The following is a 25623-nucleotide window of genomic DNA, read 5'->3' as shown; positions in this document are numbered from 1 at the left end:
ATTGCGTCTTTTTAGCGGACCTGCGAATCACAGCGTTTGCATGGATTGGTGGCGGGGCTTTGATACGGCAGCCTTGTCCCCGCCCCCGACCTGCACATTTTGTTGTCCTCTCCGGGCTTCTCCCGGAGAGGGACATTGAAAAGTCAGCAAGTATGAGTAGAGGACAGGTACAGGGTACATAACAATAGCTGTATCAGCAGAACACACTGGAATAAGTATCAGGGTATCATAGGATTTGGTGCCATCAAAGCTGGTTTAAGAGAAGAAAAAACACCCCAGGGAAAAGTGCTCACCGCGACTGTTCTTTATTTCAGGGTGCAATATTTAACTTAACTTCAATGAACTGACTTGGCTGCATTTGTATAATTTTGTTATACTAAAAGAACAGTCGCTGTGAGTGATACTGGTATTTTTATCGGACAGTTTGAGGATTGTTCACAGCAACATTAGCACTCAAAGGGTTAATCTTATCCTAGGAGTCTTTATTAGACCCTAAATTAGGTACTTTACTCATATAAATACAGATCTTACATCGATTGCACGGGCAGCAATCTTTTAACTCATTGGTTTTGTGGTCCCAGATTTAGTAGAAATTATTGATGTTATGGTTCTTGCCCTGCCCGATTTTTAAAGGGCAAAATGCGCCCTGCCCCTCTAGCAGCTCCCCACTAAAAGAGCCTGCCTCCGGCCCCTGCCGGTGTGCATGGGGAAGCCCAGTGCCGCCGTAGATGGCGAGGCCTGATGCTGCCCTGGCAGTGCAGAGACTTCGGAGGCGCCGGGCCCTACCCCTTTAATTACGGCAGTGGCCCGAGCATGCCCCTTTTGTGACATTGGTAGCCCGGGCACACCCATTCTGTGTTGTTGGCAGCCCAGGACCGCCCACAACAGTGACGTTGGCAGGCCCGGTCCCCCCCCTGTGCAGCAGTGCCCTGCCCACCACAAATCCTAGAAGGAACACTAATTATTCAGCATAGGGTCCAATTTTAAAACATAACAGTTTTTTCTTTAGGAACTGTTTTTTTTTTTATTATTATTATTATGCAGTCGGCTTTGTTCACGGTCCGTGGAAAGACAATATTCCTTATTCACAATTTCTCCATCTGAGGAGGACTTGTTTTAGTCAGCACTTTTGACAGACAGTCTGGCACATATGTCGAAAGATTCAGAGAAAGGAGTTATCCCCTGAGAAATATTGGAGGTGCACAAAAAAGAGCCAGTACTTTACGGTGCCCACACACTACAGCGATATTTTTTAGGAGGAATTATCGGACGATTTTTACCACAAATTGTTCGCAATCCGATGCTCACTCCCGCAGATCTTTAGCTGGATCTTTTGATCTTACCTGCTGCAGGGAAGGTCAGAAGCTGAAGATCTGTGGGACTCGGGTATTCGTGCGTTCAGGTATTTGGAAGTTGGGGCACTCAGTGGTTCGGTGGGTTTGTGCGCGTCTGGCTGTGTGCATGGTTGGGAGTCGGGCACGTTCGTCTCCTATACTCACAAGCCATAATTATCTTTCAGCAGGACAGCAACAATGCAGCATGATTGGAAGACCACACCCACCTGTGACTCCCCCAATAAAGGCCACGGGATAGTGGAATAAATACCTACAGCAGGCTGCTCTGTGGCGTGTATCCCAACTGGCAAATTCTCTCCGAATGCTTACTGACACATAGCTGAGGCAATGGCCATTATAAGCTGAACGCAGAGTCGTATCTGGGGGAGCATGGCAGAGTCTCGAAGGCTGCAACTCCCCTGTATGCCTTCATCAGCGCCTTTACACCCTTCTGCCCCAAAGAGGCACGCAAACAGCGATCAGGACTCCGAGTCATCCGTGGCTGCCACAGTCCGCATTGCCCTGTCCCTCTTTGAGCCAGATCAGAAGCGCTGCCCAGAATTCTGCTACCCAGATCTATTAAAGAACTTGCAAGGAAACAGCAAGAAGAGTCCATCCGGGGAGAAGGTAAGAGATTATGTATGGGCTGCTCACAGATCTCTGGTTTCCTCTCTGTCCCCTATTAAAAAAATTAAAATGCAAATGAATGTGGGCTGTGCATTAGGGGTAGTGCAGAACAGATAGCACAGCCATGAATGTGCAGTGGTCAGCGACCAGGTAGAAGAATATCCAGCCTGTTGCTGATGTCAAACACCCTCCCCCAAAATGCTTGGACACGCCTCCGTTTGCCTAGACACGCCTCACATTTTTCTGGCACGCCCACTAAACGTCTTGTTGCCACCCCCAGACGCTTACTTCCTGTCTATCACCTTTCAAATAGATAAAGTAGCAGGACTTCATCCCTGATTGCAGACCATGCACAGTTCATTTATAATTGGACGATGTGCGAATTCACATCCCTGCGATCAGGTCTGAATCAGCCCCCTTCTTCTGCTGCAGAAACTGTATTTGCAGTTGCTGCTATGACTTCGCTATTATTTGCTGTGTGTGGTTGCAAAAATGTGTTACATACGAAATGTCATAGGGGAGCTTTCAGTGTCATGGGTGCCTATTATTTTTGCTCATACCCTCCTGAGATGGGCAGCAGTAATCTTATGGGAGCCCAACACAGTACCCCCAGTATTCAGGGGTTTGGCTGCTTTACGCTCCTAAACCCAACGCACCTGGGCCTGACATGTGTGATAAGTAACAGGCGTCCAGCGGCAATATCACCTGAGAGCTGCGGCGCAAGAAAGCAATTGAATCGCAGCAGAGTTCTACCCGTTGCACTATGCAGGATCAGCAATTTATAGTGCGGTATTGATGTGTGTAGTGTCCTTTATGCAGCACACCCCGCTGTGCGGTCATGTGCATAGGCAAATGCAGGGGGGGTTTCTGGTTGCCCAGAAACCCCCCTCCTCTTGGCAAGTGGTTCAAATGATGACAGTAGCACTGGTATATGTATAACCTTTTCCTGACAACTTATTTATATTATTCAAACGTTTGATACATCCTATACTAAAGTATAGATATATACATATGGTGTTAAATATTATTGCGCCAATGTTCCAGTGGAAAATTTGTGGACTGCATTTGGAAACCCCCCTGTAGAAGTCCTGTGTTTGGCATATGTGTATTCGGGTTCAGGGGTAACCTGCCAGTAAACAGATGCAGACGAATCTCAACCGTTCTGCTCTTTTGCCTTTCAGCCTCAAAAGAAACCGTCCAACCTTTTTAATTATGAAGAAGCGGAGATGAAGGAGGTTGCAGATTTAGCACACAAGTTTGAGGAGAAATATGTAAGTGTTAATAGTTCATCAGGGTCTTTATATTGCTGCCTTTCCCGTAATGGGGCTGTTGGAAATCAGGGGGGGGGGGGGGGGGTGTTGGTGGATGTGCACAGACACATACGGCCAGCATATGTAAATGTTTGCATTTTCCTGTCCTATTCTGTGTGGCATGGGACTCTGTCAAACTAATTATGGCCGTCACAGCGGCTGGTGTACCATTAATGGGCCAAATGTGTTAAGCCTTAACAAGAGGAGGGTGGTTTATTCTAATCGGTCCCCCGCACGTTCGCATGGTGGACCGCTCGTTTGCGACTGCGCATAGGTTTTTATGTGTATGCGCAGCCGCTGTGAGCGCCCGCCCACATCGATCACACATAGAAGTCTGGGCGGCAGGGCGAAGAATTTGCACATGGGAGCGCCCAGCGTTTTATGTGCGTTCCCATGGTAATTCCCCCGATGGTGCGGGGGGGCGGGCAGCTGACGTAAGGGGTTGTCAGCTGCCCGCCCGCTTCCCGCACAGGGCACTTGCGGGTCTCAGAGCTGCGAGCGCTGAAGAAATCATTCCATGGTAGGCGACCCAAGGCTACGAATGGATGATTATGCAGATCTGACATTTGCATACCTGCGGGGGTAAGGGGGGGGGGCTTATGGGGGGGGCTCGCAAGGCTGCGAAATAACCAGAATAAGGACCTGAATCCCAGCTGCCACCCAAGGGGGAGAGCAGGTGTGCTGGGTCTCTCTGTATAATGTTGCAGAACACCTAAATGTTGCATATTCATAATGATAATGAAATTGTGATCCGTCTTTGTGTGATCTAGGAACAGGCAGAGATGGTATGATCTCATAGCATTTACATGGGTATTAATCACAAGGAAACCTAATAGTCTTCCACCCCAGGGAGACGGGTTCATTATGTGTCGTTAATAAGCAGAGGAGCTGTGTCTGCGCAGCCGAGAGACATCTGGGTACTCTGGGGGTGTTTGTTGTAACATGCAGGGAGGCCCGTGCTGCAGATATGCCCATTACAGTGTTCATATGGTCTTGTTACTGCTGGGATTACACTGAATAACCTACTTGCCTTATCGGGATTGGACGGGAAAACATCCATCAACTCTGTAGTGTGCAAACTCGTGCTGCATTTACCTGCCCTTCCAAGTGTGTTGCTTTCCAAGGAGCAATGTACGCACTCCTTGGATGGTCCTGCCTTCAGGTCTGTGCAGAATTGGATTCATTCATTTAACAAATCATTATTTTATGGTCTGCTTATAATGTACCAGAGCCAGTGGCTGCACCCCCCCCCCCAAAGCACTAATAATAGAAATAAATGTAAAATGACATGGCCCAGACATATTTGTTAACCTCCAGAGATATTTTGAGAAGGAGATAATAATTTCTACAAGTGTAGCTGGAAAATGACTTTTAAATGCATGCTTATTTAAAGTAGTGTTCATTCTAGCACCCGCCATCTTTGAAAACCCATGCAGTTCCTGTTCCTTGCCTGGGGTGTCGCTGTCTGCTGTGGTGTTCCTAGCACAGGTCTGGTTTGCATATCAGTGCTGAGATACAGACCACACTGTGCTAGAAGCACTACAGCAAATAGCGACACCCCAGGCAGGGAAGAGGAAGTGCATGGGTTTTCGAAGATAGCGGGTGCTAGAATGAACACTATAAAGTACTCGAACCCCCTATGCCTGCTGGCTGCTACATGAAGGGGCCGATTCAGGATCACTAGTTGTTATCCGAATTCAGCTCCAGTCCCAATGGTCGGGTTTTGAGCGTTTCTGCTTATGTACAAACCCCCGACAGCGAACGGCTTTGGTGAGTTACACACTCACCGGGCCATTCGCTGCAGGGAGGGGGGGCCAGGGGCGGACACAGGGCCGGATCAGTGGAACACCCATCATTGGATGGGCGTCGCCATAAAAACACTGGGCGTTTCCCTGAGAACGTGGGCGGCCCAATGCCCGTCAGGGATGGACGTCACAGGACATCAGTCGCTGCTTAGCGAGCGGTACTGAATTACCCCCTAAGTGTCTATAAAAACCATCTGACCCAGTGCTAATAACACGATTTGCTTTGGTGAATCTATAACGATAGAACCTGTCACACAGAGGTGCATTCTGGGTTATTTCCTGCGGTAACGTGTATATGTCCACAGGGGAACAAGAAGCTCTGCCGGGACCGCGTGCAGGACATGATCGACATGGGCTATGGGTACGATGAGTCCGACTCCTTCATCGACAACTCCGAGGCAGTAAGTTGTCAGCGCTGCGAGGCTGAGCCAGGTCTGGGTCAGGAGACAGAAATGTGACATGTAGCGTATCTTCCTATATCCCCTCATTCTCTCGCGCAGGTCGCGGTGCCGGCTGTGCAGAACATCGCACCCCCCCCTGATAGAATATGTTTAGAATCTTCCTTTATTGGTCCCTGAACATTTGTCTCCATGACTTTTGGGATTTGGAATAAGAGCTCCGACACACAAAGAGCTCAGGAATCCTAATCGGTCCCGGTGGATTTGGGGTGGGGGAGACCAAGAGAATATAGGTGTAATGCTTGTTAGAATGATTTAGGGAGGGGTGTATTGTGGCCCTTGCTATAGGTGTGACATGTCACCTAATCAATGGCTAATGTTTGGGGAGATTTATTTAATACGTTACCATCCACCTTGATCTGGTTTGGGAATGGTGATGTGTGCCGAACAAGGCACCTGGCCCGCAGCATGGCGAGCAGAGGCAGTGCACTGATTGGGGTCCACATTTCACTCATCAATGTTTTTTGTGTGAACCTTTTGTCACTGTTGACCTAATATCTTACACCCAAGACTGTACCGTATTCATCATATATCATTATAGTGCCCTGGCATTACCCCTGGTTCTCTGTGCCGGGTGTGTAGTGTCCTGGCATACCCCTGGTTCTCTTTGCCGGGTGTGTAGTGCCCTGGTGATACCTATGGCTCTCTGTGCCGGGTGTGTAGTGCCCTGGTGATACCCCTGGTTCTCTTTGCTGGGTGTGTAGTGCCCTGGTGATACCTATGGCTCTCTGTGCCGGATGTGTAGTGCCCTGGTTCTCTGTGCTGGGTGTGTAGTGCCCTGGTGATACCCCTGGTTCTCTGTGCTGGGTATGTAGTGCCCTGGCAATACCTGTAGTTTGCCTGTGTGGGGTGTGTAGTGCCTCAGTGACACCTCTATCTTGTTGTGTGAGGTGTGTAGTGCCCTGGCGATACCTATGGCTCTCTGTGCCGGGTGTGTAGTGCCCTGGTGATACCCCTGGTTCTCTGTGCTGGATGTGTAGTGCCCTGGTGATACCCCTGGTTCTCTGTGCTGGGTATGTAGTGCCCTGGCGATACCTGTAGTTTGCCTGTGTGGGGTGTGTAGTGCCCTGGTGATACCTGTAGTTTGCCTGTGTGGGGTGTGTAGTGCCTCAGTGACACCTGTATCTTGTTGTGTGAGGTGTGTAGTGCCTCCGTTATACCTTGTATGGGGTGTGACTGTGTGGTGCATCAGAGATACCTCTGTTTCCTAGTGTGAAGCAGGTAGGTCCCTGGTTCTGCCTTGGCTTTTTGTCTGGGTCACTTACGTCTCTGTATGTAGGGCACTAGGGCCTTGGTAACGCCTCCTGTTTTCACTGTGTGGGGCACCATGCCTCTGTGATACCTCGTGATCCTTGTATTCTGCACTAGGGCCTTGTTAATGCCCTTGTTCCTTTGTACGGAGCTCTAGGGATGCGTCTGGTTCCTCATGTAACATGCACAGGGCCTCCGTATTTCCCCCTGTGTTGATGTGTGGAGCATTGGGTGATGTAGAACCTCTATGATTCCTCTGGGGATACAGACATGTGGTGAACCTGGTTCCTAGCTATGTATTGGTTATCCGTTCAGCACACAGTGGCTGCCTCTTCTTCATGCAAGAAGCAGATCCACCATAGTAACATGGTACACCTGCATGCCAGTGTCTCCATAGTAACATGGTACACCTGCAGGCCAGTGTCTCCATAGTAACATGGTACACCTGCATGCCAGTGTCTCCATAGTAACATGGTACACCTGCAGGCCAGTGTCTCCATAGTAACATGGTACACCTGCATGCCAGTGTCTCCATAGTAACATGGTACACCTGCATGCCAGTGTCTCCATAGTAACATGGTACACCTGCATGCCAGTGTCTCCATAGTAACATGGTACACCTGCATGCCAGTGTCTCCATAGTAACATGGTACACCTGCATGCCAGTGTCTCCATAGTAACATGGTACACCTGCATGCCAGTGTCTCCATAGTAACATGGTACACCTGCATGCCAGTGTCTCCATAGTAACATGGTACACCTGCATGCCAGTGTCTCCATAGTAACATGGTACACCTGCATGCCAGTGTCTCCATAGTAACATGGTACACCTGCAGGCCAGTGTCTCCATAGTAACATGGTACACCTGCAGGCCAGTGTCTCCATAGTAACATGGTACACCTGCAGGCCAGTGTCTCCATAGTAACATGGTACACCTGCAGGCCAGTGTCTCCATAGTAACATGGTACACCTGCAGGCCAGTGTCTCCATAGTAACATGGTACACCTGCAGGCCAGTGTCTCCATAGTAACATGGTACAACTGCAGGCCAGTGTCTCCATAGTAACATGGTACACCTGCAGGCCAGTGTCTCCATAGTAACATGGTACACCTGCAGGCCAGTGTCTCCATAGTAACATGGTACACCTGCAGGCCAGTGTCTCCATAGTAACATGGTACACCTGCAGGCCAGTGTCTCCATAGTAACATGGTACACCTGCAGGCCAGTGTCTCCATAGTAACATGGTACACCTGCAGGCCAGTGTCTCCATAGTAACATGGTACACCTGCAGGCCAGTGTCTCCATAGTAACATGGTACACCTGCAGCCCAGTGTGAGAAGAGTCTCCTGCTGCTCTGCCTAAACTCTAATGCTCCCTCCCACCTTCCTCTCCTCAGTACGATGAACTTGTCCCAGCCTCCCTGACCACCAAGTACGGAGGATTTTATATCAATTCGGGGACATTGCAGTTCAGGCCGGCCTCTGATTCCGAGGACGAACTTGTCAAGAAGAAGAAAAAGAAATCACCCAAGGTAGAGTCACGCCGAGTGTCTCCATGGCTGGATGGCATTGCATTTGATGTTGTATCCTTGTGCATCTGTGTAAGACTAAAGTCGCGTACACACGGGGCGATTCTTCCACGCAATATTGACTACATCGCGCAAATCGCCTAGAAGGTTAGACAGAATCGCCCTGTGTGTACACATCGTGCGATAGCGATGCACGGCCCCTATCTCCCAGCCAAACAGATGATGCAGGCAACAAGGTCCTGTCTGCATTGGGGAAGGCCGGATGTACTTCGCTGTCTAATCTCTGATGGCTAATTACATTTTGCTTACACATGGGGCTCATTCCAAAGGGTGAGATGTAATAGGGTGTGTTGTTGTTTTTTTATTGGACCGCTAAAAAATCGCACCAAATTGCACATGTAATAGGGTGTATTACTAGCATAACTAGCCCCGGGCTCTTTGATCTGGTCCTGCTTTCCCAAATACTGGGTAAAAATTTACTTGTGTCCAAAAAATATGGGGTACAAAAAGAATAGGGGTCCCCCATATTTTGGAACCAGCAACGGGCTCCAACAGCAAGCAGTGTGATGCTGTTGGAGCCCGTCACATTAACCCCCTGGCTGGTCAGCCCTGGACAGGGTTCCTGGGGGAGCTGGGACCCCTTTTTAAAAAATAACATTGGGTTGTGCTGTGGAACAACAAGTGTCAGCAAGCCTCCCCCTCATGCAGGGACTTAGAGAACCACAAGTCCCAGCATGCAGGACATTAAAGGGCCTGCTGGGATTTGTAATCCAATGTTAAAAGAAAAACACACACACACCCAGAGCAGTAGAACTTTAATAACATACATGCATACACACATTCACACACGCATACACACATTCACACACGCATACACACATTCACACACACACACACGCATACATAGTCTCCCTCCCACACGCTCCCTCGCAGATCCGTCCCCTCGTCCAGTAGAAGTCCAGGGGTGGACGCCGCCCTGCTATAGTGAACTCCCGCCTTGCGAATTAATGTACTCTCTGTGCAAAGGGATGTGTACACCTAGCGTAGAATTCGCAGCCGAGCGAAAATGTCCAAAATCCTTTGTTACAGGGTCATCATCGGGTGATTTTTCCACTGGGCACCAGTAGTTGCAAGCTAGGAGTAGCCAGAGACGTACTCGGCGGCCTGGATGAATACAGGCATAACCGGCCTGGAGCTGACGTCACACAACCTCCCCTAAAATGCTTGGACACTCCCAGCGGTTTCCTAGGCAAGCCTGCGATTTTCTAGCCACTCCCAGTACACGGCTGGTTACCACCCCCCAGACGCCTACGTCCTGTCAGTCACCCTGCAAACGGCTAGCAAAAGAAAAAAGTTGCAGGCTGTCTGTGCTATCAGTCATTGCGCATGCATACCACGGGCCGCATGCATGCGCAGTGTATTGATAATCGTCCGCTGTGCATCTTCGCACATCAGCGATCAGGTCTGAATTGGGCCCTTTGGACCCATTTAAAACCAGTTCCTGTGGTGTTAACATGACTGCCCGGCGTCTCTGGTGCACTGTGAGCAGGGTTTTGCTGCGTTGCGGATCATGGTTTGCAGGCACTGGGTGTGTGAGGACCTGTAACTATTTGTTAGAACTGTACTAAAGCTTTGTCTGCTTCCTGTTGGCAGAAAATGAAGGAGCGAGGAGACAAAGCAAAGAAGAGAAAAAGAGAGGAGGACCGGAAAGGCAAGAAGAGCAAGCACCCAAAGCTGGGGTAAGACGAGTATCCCGCGCCTGATCCATCGCACATGGCCACCCGTCTGCCATATTGTTCTCTTCCAGCACTTTCCTGTTGGTTCAGTGACTATACAAACCACTTGTGACTTTGGGGGCGATTCGGCACCGCTAGCTGCGGGCCAAATTCACTCCTCCGTCGACTGTTTGGAGCATGCGCGAATATGCGCATGTGCAAACCCCAAAGCGGACAGCTTCGGTGAGCATCACATGCGTCGGGGCGTTCACTCCAGGAGGGGCGTGCAGGGGAACGTTTTATGGGCGTGCCCACAATTTAGCACACCCCCACTATCCACGTCACTCGTTCCGCGGCCACTCGCCACACTTCGAGGTGACATGGATAGTGGGGGGGGTGCTAAATCGCATCGCATTACATGGCATCGCATGCAATAAAATCGCATGCGATTTGCGTGCAAAGCGATCCATGGCCAGGGGTGCCGTGAAATTTAACAAGTACCATCGCATGCGATGTGATCTCTACGCCGGCGTACGTAGCCAAATTGGGCGCTGTGATAATACACAAGTACCAAAAAATCCTTCGATGGTGTGCGACCATCGAATGTTTTTTTCACACGAGCGGATGTGTATGCGAATGCGTCCGCTCGCATGCTAGTGAGCGGATTCGGGCTCCAGGGGGTGTCTGTGGGCGGCGTTTACCTGCGTATATATGCAGCCCAGCGAAAAGGTCTGAATCAGGCCCTTTCTGCTTAGCAGCTGGAGTGTCAGGCAGTGCGATGCTCTCTGGCCAATGAATGCAGACGCAGGGACGGGCCGTCTCTTCAATCTGTTTCTCCGGGTGCTGGAAGGGTCTGCAGATGCGCGTTTAGCACCAACCCCGCTGACCGCACCGCCCGGCCGGCAGTGCGGTCTGTAGCCCAAAGGCAACCGCCATTCTAAAACCTGATGCGATGCTTCCCGATATCGGAAAATTGGGCAGCATTGCACTCCCCCCATAGAAACCTATAGGGGAAGCGGCTGCCGGTGGAGCAGGAGGGACCAAAGCAGGGATCGGAGTTTCCAGCTGCGGGGGGTACTTCATATTTGCAGATAACCTATCCGGTTCTGCAGTGGAAGTTAACGAGCAGCTGACAAGGGGGACCTACAGTAAGTGTGTATGTTACAGCGCAGACTGAAGTGACAGATAAGTCCATGATACATACTGTTTCCTTCTGTAACAATATAATCGGCTTATAAGTAACCATTGTACCTTTCCCCTGTTCAGTTTCACAGCTCTGAACGGTACAAAAGACAAAAAGAAGAAGAAATACTCAATGCCTTTAAGAGAGATGCTGGCAAAATTTCAGAGAGAAAAAGATGCTGAAAAAAGCAAACTGCAAGCTTCTACCACCTCGACACCCCCAGCCCCACCACCGCCACCACCTACACCGCCGCGGGAAGCCAAGCCACCTCCTGAACCCTTACCTTCCACCAAAGTGTCCGAGACTGCCACCAAGCCGATGGACTCCTTGAGGCAGAAAGAGCCAGAGAAAGGGGCCAACATTCCAGCCGGGAAAGGTGGCGGCTGTTTAGTTGGGGAGGAACTCATCCCCGAGGGACTGCCGCCTCCTCTAGAAAAAAAAATTAAGGAGCTCACAAAGGTAAAGAAGATTTCAGCTAGTTGGGATACATCTGGGAAAGAGTACAGCAAAGGTGCAGTTACCATAGAAACTATTCAGATGTTCTAAACTCCCCCCCATGTCTAAGCCGATAGTTGCTATAGTTACAGAACTCTTTTGCACAGTCAACTGTACATGAGGATCATGACATCCACGTTGGGAATGGTATGCCAGTATTAGACATATTTACATGGACACCTTTACCGGTGCTGTTTGCAAGGGAACATGTCAATAGATTGTGACTCATATCAGAATCGGCTCTGGCAAAGAAGGTTAGGCGGTACTCTTTACCTAGCACGGCGCCCATCGCGGGCATTGAATGCACTAAAAAATCGGGTGCGACGCGATGCCCGCGATTTCCCATAGGGACCAATGTTAAATTTCTCAATTGACCCGATTTTTCTGTTCAATGCCTCAATTGACACGATTTTTCCATAGGAATCAATGTTAAACGGCCCACAGAGGCCAAATAGCCACCCTGAAGTGTGCAATGGCCCCCACAATTGTTAACGCCACCCCACGATCAACGTGAACCCGAAGCGTGGCGAGCGCAGCGAGCCCGCGAGGGGCGGCGGTACGCGTCCTACGACCTTTTCATACCCCCACTATCCACGTCGGCGTGGAGTTGAGAATAGAATAGTGTGGCGAGCGCAGCGAGGGGACGAGGATACCTGTGAAGCCCGCGAAGGGACGCGTTTACCTGTGAAGGTATACGAGTCCCCTCGCGGGGCTCGCTGCGCTCGCCACGCTTCCGGCTCGCTGCGCTCGCCACACTATTCTATTCTCAACTCCACGCCGACGTGGATAGTGGGGGTATGAAAAGGTCGTAGGACGCGTACCGCCGCCCCTCGTGTGCTCGCTGCGCTCGCCACGCTTTGGGTTGACGTTGATCGTGGGGTGGCGTTCACAATTGTGGGGGCCATGAACAGTAAAATCGGGTCAATTGAGAAATTTAACATTGTTCCCTATGGGAAATCGCGGGCGTCGCGTCGCACCCGATTTTTAGTGCATTCAATGGCCGCGATGCCCGCGATTTTTTTACCTGCGATGCCCACGATCAAAATCGTGGGCGCCGTGCTAGGTAAAGAGTACTGGTTAGGCAGTTTTATACTGGTCTACATAAACTGGTGTAAAACTGGCAGTGCCATAACTAGACATTGTGATGCCTACACACACACACTTCCTCCCATATTTAAAAAATAAAGGGATCTTTTATTATTGGGAAGGGGTGTGGCCAGAGAATATTACCAGTTCTCATTACACTGCACAGTTTCCATTATTCACATTACACCACACATCAAACAGCAGAGCCCCTTTTACACATTGTGTACCAGTAGAGCCCCTTATAGCTCCATCTTCATCCTCCCACCCACCCAGGGAGCAGTGGTGCTGCTAACCTTGTTCCTCTGTTATCGCCTGTCAGTTGCTGCCTCTTCTCCTTAGTCTTCACTCCTGCTGGTTGCTTACTGTGCTGTCATTGTCAGACCCAATGCCGTGGCTCCAGGATGCCGGGCACTTTGAGAATGGTCCCAAGAGAACCTGAAGGAGACTGGGGAAGGGGCAGGCAGCTGCAGATCTGCCCACTGTAATGTGTAATGGTAGCTGTGCCCCCTCAGAGAAGGTGCTGGACCTGGTGAATGGGCCTGGTAGGCCCACAGCACAGGTGCGAGGCCCCCCGATGACCATGTACAGCCTGAGGTCACAGGCCCCCAGGTGCGAGAGTACATCCTTAGGTCACCGTGTCCCCAGATGAGTACAGCCTGAGGTCACCGAGGCCCCCAGGTGCGAGAGTATAGCCTGAGGTCACCGAGGCCCCATGAGAGAGTACAGCCTGAGGTCACCGAGGCCTCCATGTGCTAGAGTACAGCCTGAGGTCACCGAGTGTACACGGTGGCATCTCAGAGGCTGTGGATAGGAGTGTACAGCCTGAGGTCAGCTAGAGCATGATTGAGATTGTGTTTTGGAAGTACAGGCCAAAAAAAAGCAATTAACTGTGCACCTTGGCTGCACTGCAGGGGGGCAGATGTAGCATGTGCAGAGAGTTGGATTTGGGTGTAATGGGCCAGATGTACTAAGCTTATAAAGTGATAAAATGGGGAGTAATAAACCACCCAACCAATCAGCTCATAACTGACATGTCACAGATTGTGTTTGAAAAATAACAGAGCTTATTGGTTGGTTGTTTAATCGCTCTCCATTTTATCTCTTTTTCAAGGCTTTTAGTACATCTCGCCCAATTTGTCCAAACTGATTACTAATTAGCAATGTAAGTATAAAAGTGCCCAACATATGTGGGCTGCATGCAAAAGCAGCCAGTATTTACCGTGCACAGAAAAAAATGTACTTGAATTTTTTTTGCTTGAACATGAATCAGGCCCAGCACCTGACTTTTCAGCTTTAAAGCTCCATTAGATCAGGATTCCTAAATCTAGTAATGAGCAGGTGAGACAAGCGCTTCATTATCCAAAAGGAATGTTCTACTGCTGAAGTAAAAGTAATGTTTAGTAATTATTAGTTATCACAATTAATGTCATTTACAACTTCTGTTTTAGACTGTCCGTATGTCGGAGGGCGACAAGAATATATTATTTACCAAGGAGTTGAACACTGCCTTGTTAGAGTAAGTATTATCGGACATTGGGGCCTGGCGAAGAGATAAACTGGAGACAACGCAGCAGCCAATCAACTCCCAACTGTCATATTTCAAACACAGCTGATTGGCTGGTGTGTTATCTCCTTCATGGCTGGTGCGTTATCTCCTTCAACTTTAACTCCAGTTTATCTCTTCACCAGGCTTAATACATGTTGCCCATTGGTCTATGCACTATTATGTCCCCTTCCCCCCGGAGTTGTCTGTCCTCCTTGAGCTCACCTTAGGACACCTGTGTTACAGATGTACGGCCCCAGTCACACTGACCACTTGCCCTACATTCAGTCCCTCTAGGGAAGCCAATCCCGGGGCATTTTTTCAATCCCGGGATTCGGGATTGAAAACTGCTCAATCCCGGGATTGGCTTCCCTAATAATAATAAAAACCCTGGCCGGGAGCCGGGTGCAGCCAGGAGCCAGGTTGCTGAGTGGGCGGATGGGAGGGCTGCTGGCTTGCCGGATTGGTACTGCCGTCTCCTACGGCGGGGTGGCCGGGAGCCGGAGAGGATGGGTGGGCGGGCGGACGGCTGATGTGTGTGTGTGTGTGTGTGTGTGTGTGTGTGTGTGTGTGGCTGTGCCCTGCACAGCGTGACCTCTAACCTCGTCACGCTGCGCAGTGCTGCACTGCCGGCCGGGTAAGGGAGAAGCCAGGCAGCGTCTGAGTGCTCAGACACTGCCCGGCGTAATCCTGAATTCCCGGGATTGGAAACTCCAATCCCGGGATTGAAATCCCGATGTTTTGGGGGCTAAATCCCGGGATCATCCCAATCCCGCGATTGGCCACCCTATGTCCCTCCTGCTGCCTACTGTAGTGATCAGTCCCTCCTGCTGCCTACTGTAGTGATTAGTCCCTCCTGCTGCCTACTGTAGTGATCAGTCCCTCCTGCTGCCTACTGTAGTGATCAGTCCCTCCTGCTGCCTACTGTAGTGATCAGTCCCTCCTGCTGCCTACTGTAGTGATCAGTCCCTCTGCTGCCTACTGTAGTGATCAGTCCCTCCTGCTGCCTCCTGTAGTGATCAGTCCCTCCTGCTGCCTCCTGTAGTGATCAGTCCCTCCTGCTGCCTACTGTAGTGATCAGTCCCTCTGCTGCCTACTGTAGTGATCAGTCCCTCCTGCTGCCTACTGTAGTGATCAGTCCCTCCTGCTGCCTACTGTAGTGATTAGTCCCTCCTGCTGCCTCCTGTAGTGATCAGTCCCTCTTGCTGCCTCCTGTAGTGATCAGTCCCTCTTGCTGCCTACTGTAGTGATCAGTCCCTCTTGCTGCCTACTGTAGTGATCAGTCCCTCTTGCTGCCTACTGTAGTGATCAGTCCCTCTTGCTGCCTACTGTAGTGATCAGTCCCTCCTGCTGCCTACTGTAGTGATCAGTCCCTCCTGCTGCCTACTGTAGTGATCAGTCCCTCCTGCTGCCTACTGTAGTGATTAGTCCCTCCTGCTGCCTACTGTAGTGATCAGTCCCTCCTGCTGCCTACTGTAGTGATCAGTCCCTCCTGCTGCCTACTGTAGTGATCAGTCCCTCCTGCTGCCTACTGTAGTGATCAGTCCCTCCTGCTGCCTACTGTAGTGATCAGTCCCTCCTGCTGCCTCCTGTAGTGATCAGTCCCTCCTGCTGCCTACTGTAGTGATCAGTCCCTCCTGCTGCCTCCTGAGTGCTCAGACACTGCCCGGCGTAATCCTGAATTCCCGGGATTGGAAACTCCAATCCCGGGATTGAAATCCCGATGTTTTGGGGGCCAAATCCCGGGATCATCCCAATCCCGCGATTGACCACCCTATGTCCCTCCTGCTGCCTACTGTAGTGATCAGTCCCTCCTGCTGCCTACTGTAGTGATCAGTCCCTCCTGCTGCCTACTGTAGTGATCAGTCCCTCCTGCTGCCTCCTGTAGTGATCAGTCCCTCCTGCTGCCTCCTGTAGTGATCAGTCCCTCCTGTAGTGATAGGGTCTCCCGCTGTGTGCTGCCTCCTGTAGTGATGGGGTCTCCCGCTGTGTGCTGCCTCCTGTAGTGATGGGGTCTCCCGCTGTGTGCTGCCTCCTGTAGTGATGGGGTCTCCCGCTGTGTGCTGCCTCCTGTAGTGTAGTGATGGGGTCTCCCGCTGTGTGCTGCCGCCTGTAGTGATGGGGTCTCCCGCTGTGTGCTGCATCCTGTAGTGATGGGGTCTCCCGCTGTGTGCTGCATCCTGTAGTGATGGGGTCTCCCGCTGTGTGCTGCATCCTGTAGTGATGGGGTCTCCCGCTGTGTGCTGCATCCTGTAGTGATGGGGTCTCCCGCTGTGTGCTGCCTCCTGTAGTGATGGGGTCTCCCGCTGTGTGCTGCCTCCTGTAGTGATGGGGTCTCCCGCTGTGTGCTGCCTCCTGTAGTGATGGGGTCTCCCCGCTGTGTGCTGCATATTGTAGTGATGGGGTCTCCCGCTGTGTTCTGCCTCCTGTAGTGATAGGGTCTCCTGCTGTGTGCTGCCTCCTGTAGTGATAGGGTCTCCTGCTGTGTTCTGCCTCCTGTAGTGATAGGGTCTCCCACTGTGTATTACCTTGTGTATTGATGTCCCTCCCAATTCTGTAATCAGTGATCACCTCTGCACTTAGCTTATAACCATAAGAGCAACTGACTGACTCTAACAATCGTACTTTCTTTGTTAAAGCATTTGCCTTCTGACCCGGGATCTCAGCACTGCGATGCGTGCTGCCGTCTTCAACCACCTGTCCTCGGTTCTCCCCTGCAGCAAAGACACCCTGATGAAATGGGCCACCCGCCTCTACCTACAGAAACAGGTGAGCCACTCCTAGTGCCAACCAGTAAGTACCACCTGAGATTAGTTGCTGCCACCTTTACGAATACCTGTAGCCATCTCTGGGCCGTGTGTACTGCTGATGCAGAACCTCTTTTCTGGTGATTGTGGCTGGTTCCTCCAGACTGTTTACATTACATTAGTACTTTGGGTGCCAGGATTACAGCAGGTATAATGCGTGGTTTGTGGGTAGAAAAAGAACGTGGCCAATGTGGCACAGGTCAATCCTTGCATTGTCCTCTGCCCTAGCTAATAGGGTACATGATACAGCCTGGATGCACAGATCTGACCGTCACTGCGCCCCTTTCTCCACAGGGTGGCCGACTGCAGGAGCCCTTACAGAAGCTGCGGGAGGCTGTGGCGAAGGCTATGCCAGAGCAGATGAACAAGTTCCACGAGGAGTTAAGAGTCTTCAACAGGACAAAGTACGCCAAGTAAGTGACATTGCCGTATTGCCGCAATGATTGGAGGGAGCAAAATACATTTCTGTCCTTGTGAGAGTCAAGTATAACTTGTAGATAATGGAAACACTGCCCATGGGGCCATGCGACATGTTGATTACATAGAGTGGTAGCCAAAGACTTCAGTGGCACAGTGCCCCCTGATGGTCAACTCAATATTGGGGAGCATAGATGCAGTTGCCTAGGGTAGATGCCTGGACGGGGTCAGCTAGGGTGGATGTCTGGAAGGGGTCTGGTACGGTAGACATCTGGACCGGGTTGGCTAGGGTATATGCTTGGACAGGGTTGGCTAGGGTAGACACCCGGCCGGGGCCGACTAGGGTAGACTCCTGGACATGACCGACTAGGGTAGACGCCTGGACATGACCGACTAGGGTAGACTCCTGGACATGACCGACTAGGGTAGACGCCTGGACGGGGCCGACTAGGGTAGACGCCTGGACTGGGCCGACTAGGGTAGACGCCTGGACGGGGCCGACTAGGGTAGACGCCTGGACGGGGCCGACTAGGGTAGACGCCTGGACATGACCGACTAGGGTAGACGCCTGGACGGGGCCGACTAGGGTAGACGCCTGGCCGGGGCCGACTAGGGTAGACGCCTGGCCGGGGCCGACTAGGGTCTGGTACGGTAGACATCTGGACCGGGTTGGCTAGGGTATATGCTTGGACAGGGTTGGCTAGGGTAGACTCCTGGACATGACCGACTAGGGTAGACGCCTGGACGGGGCCGACTAGGGTAGACGCCTGGACGGGGCCGACTAGGGTAGACGCCTGGACGGGGCCGACTAGGGTAGACGCCTGGACGGGGCCGACTAGGGTAGACGCCTGGACGGGGCCGACTAGGGTAGACGCCTGGACGGGGCCGACTAGGGTAGACGCCTGGACGGGGCCGACTAGGGTAGACGCCTGGACGGGGCCGACTAGGGTAGACGCCTGGACGGGGCCGACTAGGGTAGACGCCTGGACGGGGCCGACTAGGGTAGACGCCTGGACGGAGCCGACTAGGGTCTGGTACGGTAGACATCTGGACCGGGTTGGCTAGGGTATATGCTTGGACAGGGTTGGCTAGGGTAGACACCTGGCCGGGGCCGGCTAGGGTAGACGCCTGGCCGGGGCCAGCTAGGGTAGACTCCTGGACATGACCGCCTATGGTAGACTCCTGGACGGGGCCGACTAGGGTAGACGCCTGGACGGGGCCGACTAGGGTAGACGCCTGGACGGGGCCGACTAGGGTAGACGCCTGGACGGGGCCGACTAGGGTAGACGCCTGGACGGGGCCGACTAGGGTAGACGCCTGGACGGGGCCGACTAGGGTAGACGCCTGGACATGACCGACTAGGGTAGACGCCTGGACGGGGCCGACTAGGGTAGACGCCTGGCCGGGGCCGACTAGGGTAGACGCCTGGCCGGGGCCGACTAGGGTCTGGTACGGTAGACATCTGGACCGGGTTGGCTAGGGTATATGCTTGGACAGGGTTGGCTAGGGTAGACTCCTGGACATGACCGACTAGGGTAGACTCCTGGACGGGGCCGACTAGGGTAGACGCCTGGACGGGGCCGACTAGGGTAGACGCCTGGACGGGGCCGACTAGGGTAGACGCCTGGACGGGGCCGACTAGGGTAGACGCCTGGACGGGGCCGACTAGGGTAGACGCCTGGACGGGGCCGACTAGGGTAGACGCCTGGACGGGGCCGACTAGGGTAGACGCCTGGACGGGGCCGACTAGGGTAGACGCCTGGACGGGGCCGACTAGGGTAGACGCCTGGACGGAGCCGACTAGGGTAGACGCCTGGACGGAGCCGACTAGGGTCTGGTACGGTAGACATCTGGACCGGGTTGGCTAGGGTATATGCTTGGACAGGGTTGGCTAGGGTAGACACCTGGCCGGGGCCGGCTAGGGTAGACGCCTGGCCGGGGCCAGCTAGGGTAGACTCCTGGACATGACCGCCTATGGTAGACTCCTGGACGGGGCCGACTAGGGTAGACGCCTGGACGGGGCCGACTAGGGTAGACGCCTGGACGGGGCCGACTAGGGTAGACGCCTGGACGGGGCCGACTAGGGTAGACGCCTGGACGGGGCCGACTAGGGTAGACGCCTGGACGGGGCCGACTAGGGTAGACGCCTGGACGGGGCCGACTAGGGTAGACGCCTGGACGGGGCCGACTAGGGTAGACGCCTGGACGGGGCCGACTAGGGTAGACGCCTGAAAAAGTTATAGAAAGCAGAGTACTGATATTTCCACATTTTTCTTTGTTTCCACCAGGGTGTTGACAGAAGACAAGGATAAGGAGCAGAAGATGCTCTCCGAGGAGGAGGAGGAAGAGGACAAGGCCAGCAAGAAAGCAGCTGGCCCCAGGAAGAAGTTTCAGTGGACTGATGAGATCAGGTGAGCAGGCTCAATAACTGCTCTGGAGCAGGTTGGGATGCAATGGGCGCCACCAAGGATCAGGTGAGAGTGTAGTCAGGGAAGCACTTAATGGGTGCAGGAGAGTCTAGTTGGGTGCCAGGGGGTCAGCAAAGGGCTTGGTTAATGCCGGGAATCAAGGAAGGAGGGGGCTTAGTAGGTGCCTGGATTTGATCTGGCAATGGTCTCAGTGGGGACCACAATTAAATATTATGTAATCTAAACCACCCCCTATCCTCATGATCTGCTTTCTCTGCACCCTCTGCTGTCTCTGCAGGCAGCTTCTGTGCCAGCTGGTGCGTATAAAGGTGGAGTTGTGTGAAACGGAGGGCAGCTGTGTGCCAAGCCTGGAGGATTACTTCAAAACCTTTTTGGATGTGGAGGTGAAGCCCTTATGGCCCCGAGGCTGGATGCAGGCCCGGTAAGTATATACAGGGTGACACATCTGCAAAATTCATTATTAAAACCCATCCTCTTCCAGGGCCACTGAAACTACTACTGGGATGCACAACTATGTAATACATGTGTAACTTCTGCTGTGTCCCCGATACCCACGGAAGCTGGCATGGTGCCCCATGTTCCTCCGCTATGCACCCCACTTGTTCCATGCTGTACTTGGCTCTGTGGGAGGCGCCATGACACTTGTGATCAGCTGATCGCTGAACTAGAAGCCACAAGCCCCACAGCGATCACCTGACTCTGTAATCCAATCCACTGCGTTGTTCCCTTGGCCCAATCCTCTAGCTCGCTGCAGTCATGTGCCTAAGGCCCCCCCCATACACTTGTGGCACTTCTCAGAGGGAGAATTCCTTTGAACCTCCCAGGCAGTAGGATTGCATGCAATACCATTCCCCGCCGTCTATGTCCGACTCCGATCTGATGCGCATGGGACCGTGCATTGGATCAGGTCAAATGTCAAACACATCATTTGTCTCTCCACATTCGTGACCTAGTAGTAACAGTACCGAAATATACATGTTTCACTTGTCTTTTCATATATTTGTAGTGTTTATTTGTGCTATATTCATGCCATGGGGCATTACTCTGTGACGACTTTTATTGCCTAATAAAAATAACTTTATTAAAAAAAAAAGTCAAACACATCAGACTTTTCACCCAATTTCTTGGCTCGATCAGTGGGAATCGGGACACCTGCTTACCTCCTCCAATCATAAGGGCTCTCACAAGGCTCCAGTGTCTTGAACAACTTGTCCCTGCATGAAGCTTTGTTCTGGGATCTAGGTTGTTCCTGTAGCACTTGCAAGGGCTAAATGCGACTTCAGCTTCTGCACAGCCAGCTCATTCCATAGTTCTAGGCTGACTTGTGCTTAAGCCATCTGTGGCAGGACTCTCTTCTTGCTGTCTGTGAATGCAAGGGTAGTGTTCCCACCGTGGTAGCATTCACCTCCGCACCATCCGCCGCTAAACGTGTCTATGTACTTATTTCCTTATTCCTTTGCAGGACTCTGTATAAAGAGAGCAGACGTTTGTACCCACATCTGATCTCCGTAATGTAAGTATTTCTTGTAAGGCCCAACCCCCACCCCCTCTTACTTACTGGTCCTATATCCAGTGTCTGCACACGGGGGAAGTGGCCACATTGCATGGTTCCTAGAAGATTACTAAAGCCTATTATCTCACAACCGCCTCATCTGTGCATGCCAGGCGAGTGAGATAATAGGAGATAAGGGGCGGGGTTCCCTGATCTGACCACAGAGAAGTAGAGGAGTGGCCAATTTCTTGTAACACACTAGTAATTAATGGTCTAGAGAGCTGGGACACTTTCTGCTAGTGCAGACCTTCTAGGGAAGCCGTAGGTAGCGGGGACGGAGTCTCACTGGTTAGGCGGCAGTAGAGGCGACTGAATCTTGCCGGTTAGCCAGCAGTAGTGGGGACTGAGTCTCGCTGGTTAGCCAGCAGTAGTGGGGACTGAGTCTCGCTGGTTAGCTGGCAGTAGTGGGGACTGAGTCTCGCTGGTTAGCTGGCAGTAGTGGGGACTGAGTCTCGCTGGTTAGCTGGCAGTAGTGGGGACTGAGTCTCGCTGGTTAGCTGGCAGTAGAGGCGACTGAATCTTGCCGGTTAGCCAGCAGTAGTGGGGACTGAGTCTCGCTGGTTAGCTGGCAGTAGTGGGGACTGAGTCTCGCTGGTTAGCTGGCAGTAGTGGGGACTGAGTATCGCTGGTTAGCTGGCAGTAGTGGGGACTGAATCTCGCTGGTTAGCCAGCAGTAGTGGGGACTGAGTCTCGCTGGTTAGCTGGCAGTAGTGGGGACTGAGTATCGCTGGTTAGCTGGCAGTAGTGGGGACTGAATCTCGCTGGTTAGCCAGCAGTAGTGGGGACTGAGTCTCGCTGGTTAGCCAGAAGTAGTGGGGACTGAGTCTCGCTGGCTAGCCAGCAGTAGTGGGGACAGAGTCTCACCTGCTAGCTGACAGAAGTGGAGACTGAGTCTTGCCGGTGAACCAGCAGTAGTGGGGACTGAGTCTCGCTGGTTAGCCAGCAGTAGTGGGTACCGAGTCTCACCTGCTAGCTGACAGAAGTGGGGACTGAGTCTCGCTGGTTAGCCAGCAGTAGTGGGGACTGAGTCTCGCTGGTTAGCTGGCAGTAGTGGGGACTGAGTCTCGCTGGTTAGCTGGCAGTAGTGGGGACTGAGTCTCGCTGGTTAGCTGGCAGTAGTGGGGACTGAGTCTCGCTGGTTAGCTGGCAGTAGAGGCGACTGAATCTTGCCGGTTAGCCAGCAGTAGTGGGGACTGAGTCTCGCTGGTTAGCTGGCAGTAGTGGAGACTGAGTCTCGCTGGTTAGCTGGCAGTAGTGGGGACTGAGTCTCGCTGGTTAGCTGGCAGTAGTGGGGACTGAGTATCGCTGGTTAGCTGGCAGTAGTGGGGACTGAATCTCGCTGGTTAGCCAGCAGTAGTGGGGACTGAGTCTCGCTGGTTAGCTGGCAGTAGTGGGGACTGAGTATCGCTGGTTAGCTGGCAGTAGTGGGGACTGAATCTCGCTGGTTAGCCAGCAGTAGTGGGGACTGAGTCTCGCTGGTTAGCCAGAAGTAGTGGGTCTCGCTGGCTAGCCAGCAGTAGTGGGGACAGAGTCTCACCTGCTAGCTGACAGAAGTGGAGACTGAGTCTCGCTGGTGAACCAGCAGTAGTGGGGACTGAATCTCGCTGGTTAGCCAGCAGTAGTGGGGACTGAGTCTCACCTACTAGCTACAGTAGTGGGAATGGAGTCTTACCAATGAACCAGAAGAAAAGGAGACTGAGTCTCACCTGTTAGCTGACAGTAGAGAGGACTGAGTCTCGTTGGTTAACCAGTAGAAGACTCTTTGCAGTGTGATTATTTTCTATTCTGTTATTTCTATTACCAGGGCAAAGAACAAAGCACCAACCCCTGCAAAAGCAAAGGTACTATAGCCGGCCTGGTCTTTGCCTTTCTGTAGCCCTGTAAAATACCAACTTATCATTTTTATTTTTATATTTTTTGTTCTAGGAGTCCTCTAACAAGCCAGATAAAAATGTCTCTCCCAGCCCCATGGAGACTCCGGGAAATGCAGTCACCACTCCTGTTTCCGACAAAAACACTTTAGTTCCTTCCTCTGGAGGATCCCCGGTATCTACCTACACCCAGGATAACTCGCTGGATGGAGACCTTATCCTCCATCCACCTTCCCTGGACGCAGTGTCGGAACACCTGACAGCCCTGGCCACCCGAACATCTGGCATCTCCTTTGACTTCTCTGCCCCCAAATCAGCGCCTGCTGCTGAGAAAACAGCCGGAGTGGAAGATAGAAAGAAGCCATGTCCTCCTGTATCTGTAGCCACCTGCCCCCAGCTGCCTACAACACCACGGGCCATGTTTGCTGAGCTGGAGAAGAAGTCGCCAACTCAAAGTCCGAAGCCTATGCCTGAAGTCAGGCATAAGCAGACACCTCAATACCCACATGGGCCCATAAAGACTTCCCAGATCACAAGTCCATCTCTTCAGCCCTCGGTGAAACTCTACCAAATGGACACCCAATTCAGCAAGGGGACCATCACGCATCCTATTCAAAGTGGGGGTCCAAAAGTGCCCACACCCTCACCTACGCAGCGACCTATCGCCCACCAATCCAAACCTTCTAAACCACAGGGTTTAACCCCTCCAGCATCTTCTGCAGGCAACAAACACAAACCCATTATATCCCCAAGTTTTGTCGGCAAGCACTCCAGCAACGGCGGTACTGTCACGGCACAAGTCTACAGACCACCGGTGCCCAGATTGGCGGTTCCTCTGCTCAGTAACTCAGGGAATAATGCAACCACTCTAAACCCATCTCTCACCCGGCATTCCATCAATGTTCCTGCCAAGAAGCACGCCAACCCTCCTCACAGGTTGACCTTGATGGCGCCACAAGACTCTGGAGGGTTTGGAGTGGCCAAACTGCTCACTTCCTCCATTGTCACAGGAGGAAACACCGTACCCCCTTCCAATGTAAGAGCCTGTTACTAACCTGTTTGGTGGAGGCACATATTTGGTATACAGCAGGGGTGGCCAAACCAGTCCTCAAGGTCTACCAACTACCATGTTTTCCATACCACCTGTGGATCTGTAGAATGTGTCGGTTAGGAATGAATGCAGCATGTGTTTGAAAACGTTACAGTTGGTAATGACTGCACCTGTGCACCACCTAGGTGATCTGGGTAATGTGACAGTTAGTAATGACTGTACCTGTGCACCACCTAGGTGGTCTGGGTGATGTGACAGTTAGTAATGAGTGCACCGGTGCACCAGCTAGGTGGTCTGGGTGACGTGACAGTTAGTAATGAGTGCACCGGTGCACCAGCTAGGTGGTCAGGGTGATGTGACAGTTAGTAATGACTGCACCTGTGCACCACCTAGGTGGTCTGGGTAATGTGACAGTTAGTAATGACTGCACCTGTGCACCACCTAGGTGGTCTGGGTATTGTGACAGTTAGTAATGAGTGCACCGGTGCACCAGCTAGGTGGTCTGGGTAATGTGACAGTTAGTAATGACTGCACCGGTGCACCAGCTAGGTGGTCTGGGTAATGTGACAGTTAGTAATGACTGCACCGGTGCACCAGCTAGGTGGTCTGGGTAATGTGACAGTTAGTAATGACTGCACCTGTGCACCAGCTAGGTAGTCTGGGTAATGTGACAGTAATGACTGCACCTGTGCACCAGCTAGGTGGTCTAGGTAATGTGACAGTTAGTAATGACTGCACCTGTCCACCAGCTAGGTGGTCTGGGTAATGTGACAGTTAGTAATGAGTGCACCGGTGCACCAGCTAGGGGGTCTGGGTTATGTGACAGTTAGTAATGACTGCACCTGTCCACCAGCTAGGTGGTCTGGGTAATGTGACAGTTAGTAATGACTACAGCTGTGCACCAGCTAGGTGGTCTGGGAAATGTGACAGTAATGACTGCACCTGTGCGCCAGCTAGGTGGTCTAGGACAGTGGTTCCCAACCCTGGTCCTCAAGTACCCCACGCAGTGCATGTTTTGCAGGTCTCCACACAGAATCACAAGTGCTATAATTAGCTCCACCTGTGGATCTTTTCAAATGTGCCTGAATAATGAGTGCACCTGCCGGGTGACCTGGAAAACGTGCACTGTTGGGGGTACCTGAGGACCAGGATTGGGAACCA

General features: G+C 52.2%; 1 protein-coding gene across 3 annotated transcripts in view; it reads left to right on the top strand.

Moving 5' to 3' along the window:
- UBN1 (ubinuclein 1) overlaps positions 1-25623 on the top strand; it is a 32264-nt gene that overhangs the window by 1054 nt on the left and 5587 nt on the right. For 2 of the 3 annotated variants that reach the window (XM_083152707.1, XM_083152705.1), the window contains exons 2-15: positions 1523-1961; positions 3143-3232; positions 5382-5477; positions 8182-8316; positions 9967-10052; positions 11295-11670; positions 14241-14308; positions 16975-17104; positions 17437-17555; positions 19848-19970; positions 20266-20409; positions 21451-21501; positions 23345-23381; positions 23467-24447. In XM_083152707.1, coding sequence (XP_083008833.1) covers positions 1725-1961; positions 3143-3232; positions 5382-5477; positions 8182-8316; positions 9967-10052; positions 11295-11670; positions 14241-14308; positions 16975-17104; positions 17437-17555; positions 19848-19970; positions 20266-20409; positions 21451-21501; positions 23345-23381; positions 23467-24447 — 2673 coding nt within the window. In that variant the 5' untranslated portion in view covers positions 1523-1724. Of the gene's footprint in view, positions 1-1519; positions 1962-3142; positions 3233-5381; positions 5478-8181; positions 8317-9966; positions 10053-11294; positions 11671-14240; positions 14309-16974; positions 17105-17436; positions 17556-19847; positions 19971-20265; positions 20410-21450; positions 21502-23344; positions 23382-23466; positions 24448-25623 lie in introns of all 3 variants that reach the window. The other variant, XM_083152706.1, reaches the window with a different exon arrangement.

This window comes from Crinia signifera, chromosome 7 (genome assembly GCF_055691185.1).
Source record: "Crinia signifera chromosome 7, ASM5569118v1, whole genome shotgun sequence".
NCBI lineage: Eukaryota > Metazoa > Chordata > Amphibia > Anura > Myobatrachidae > Crinia > Crinia signifera.
The sequence above is the reverse complement of the archived record's forward strand: the minus strand, read 5'-3'. Positions and strand labels throughout refer to the sequence as shown.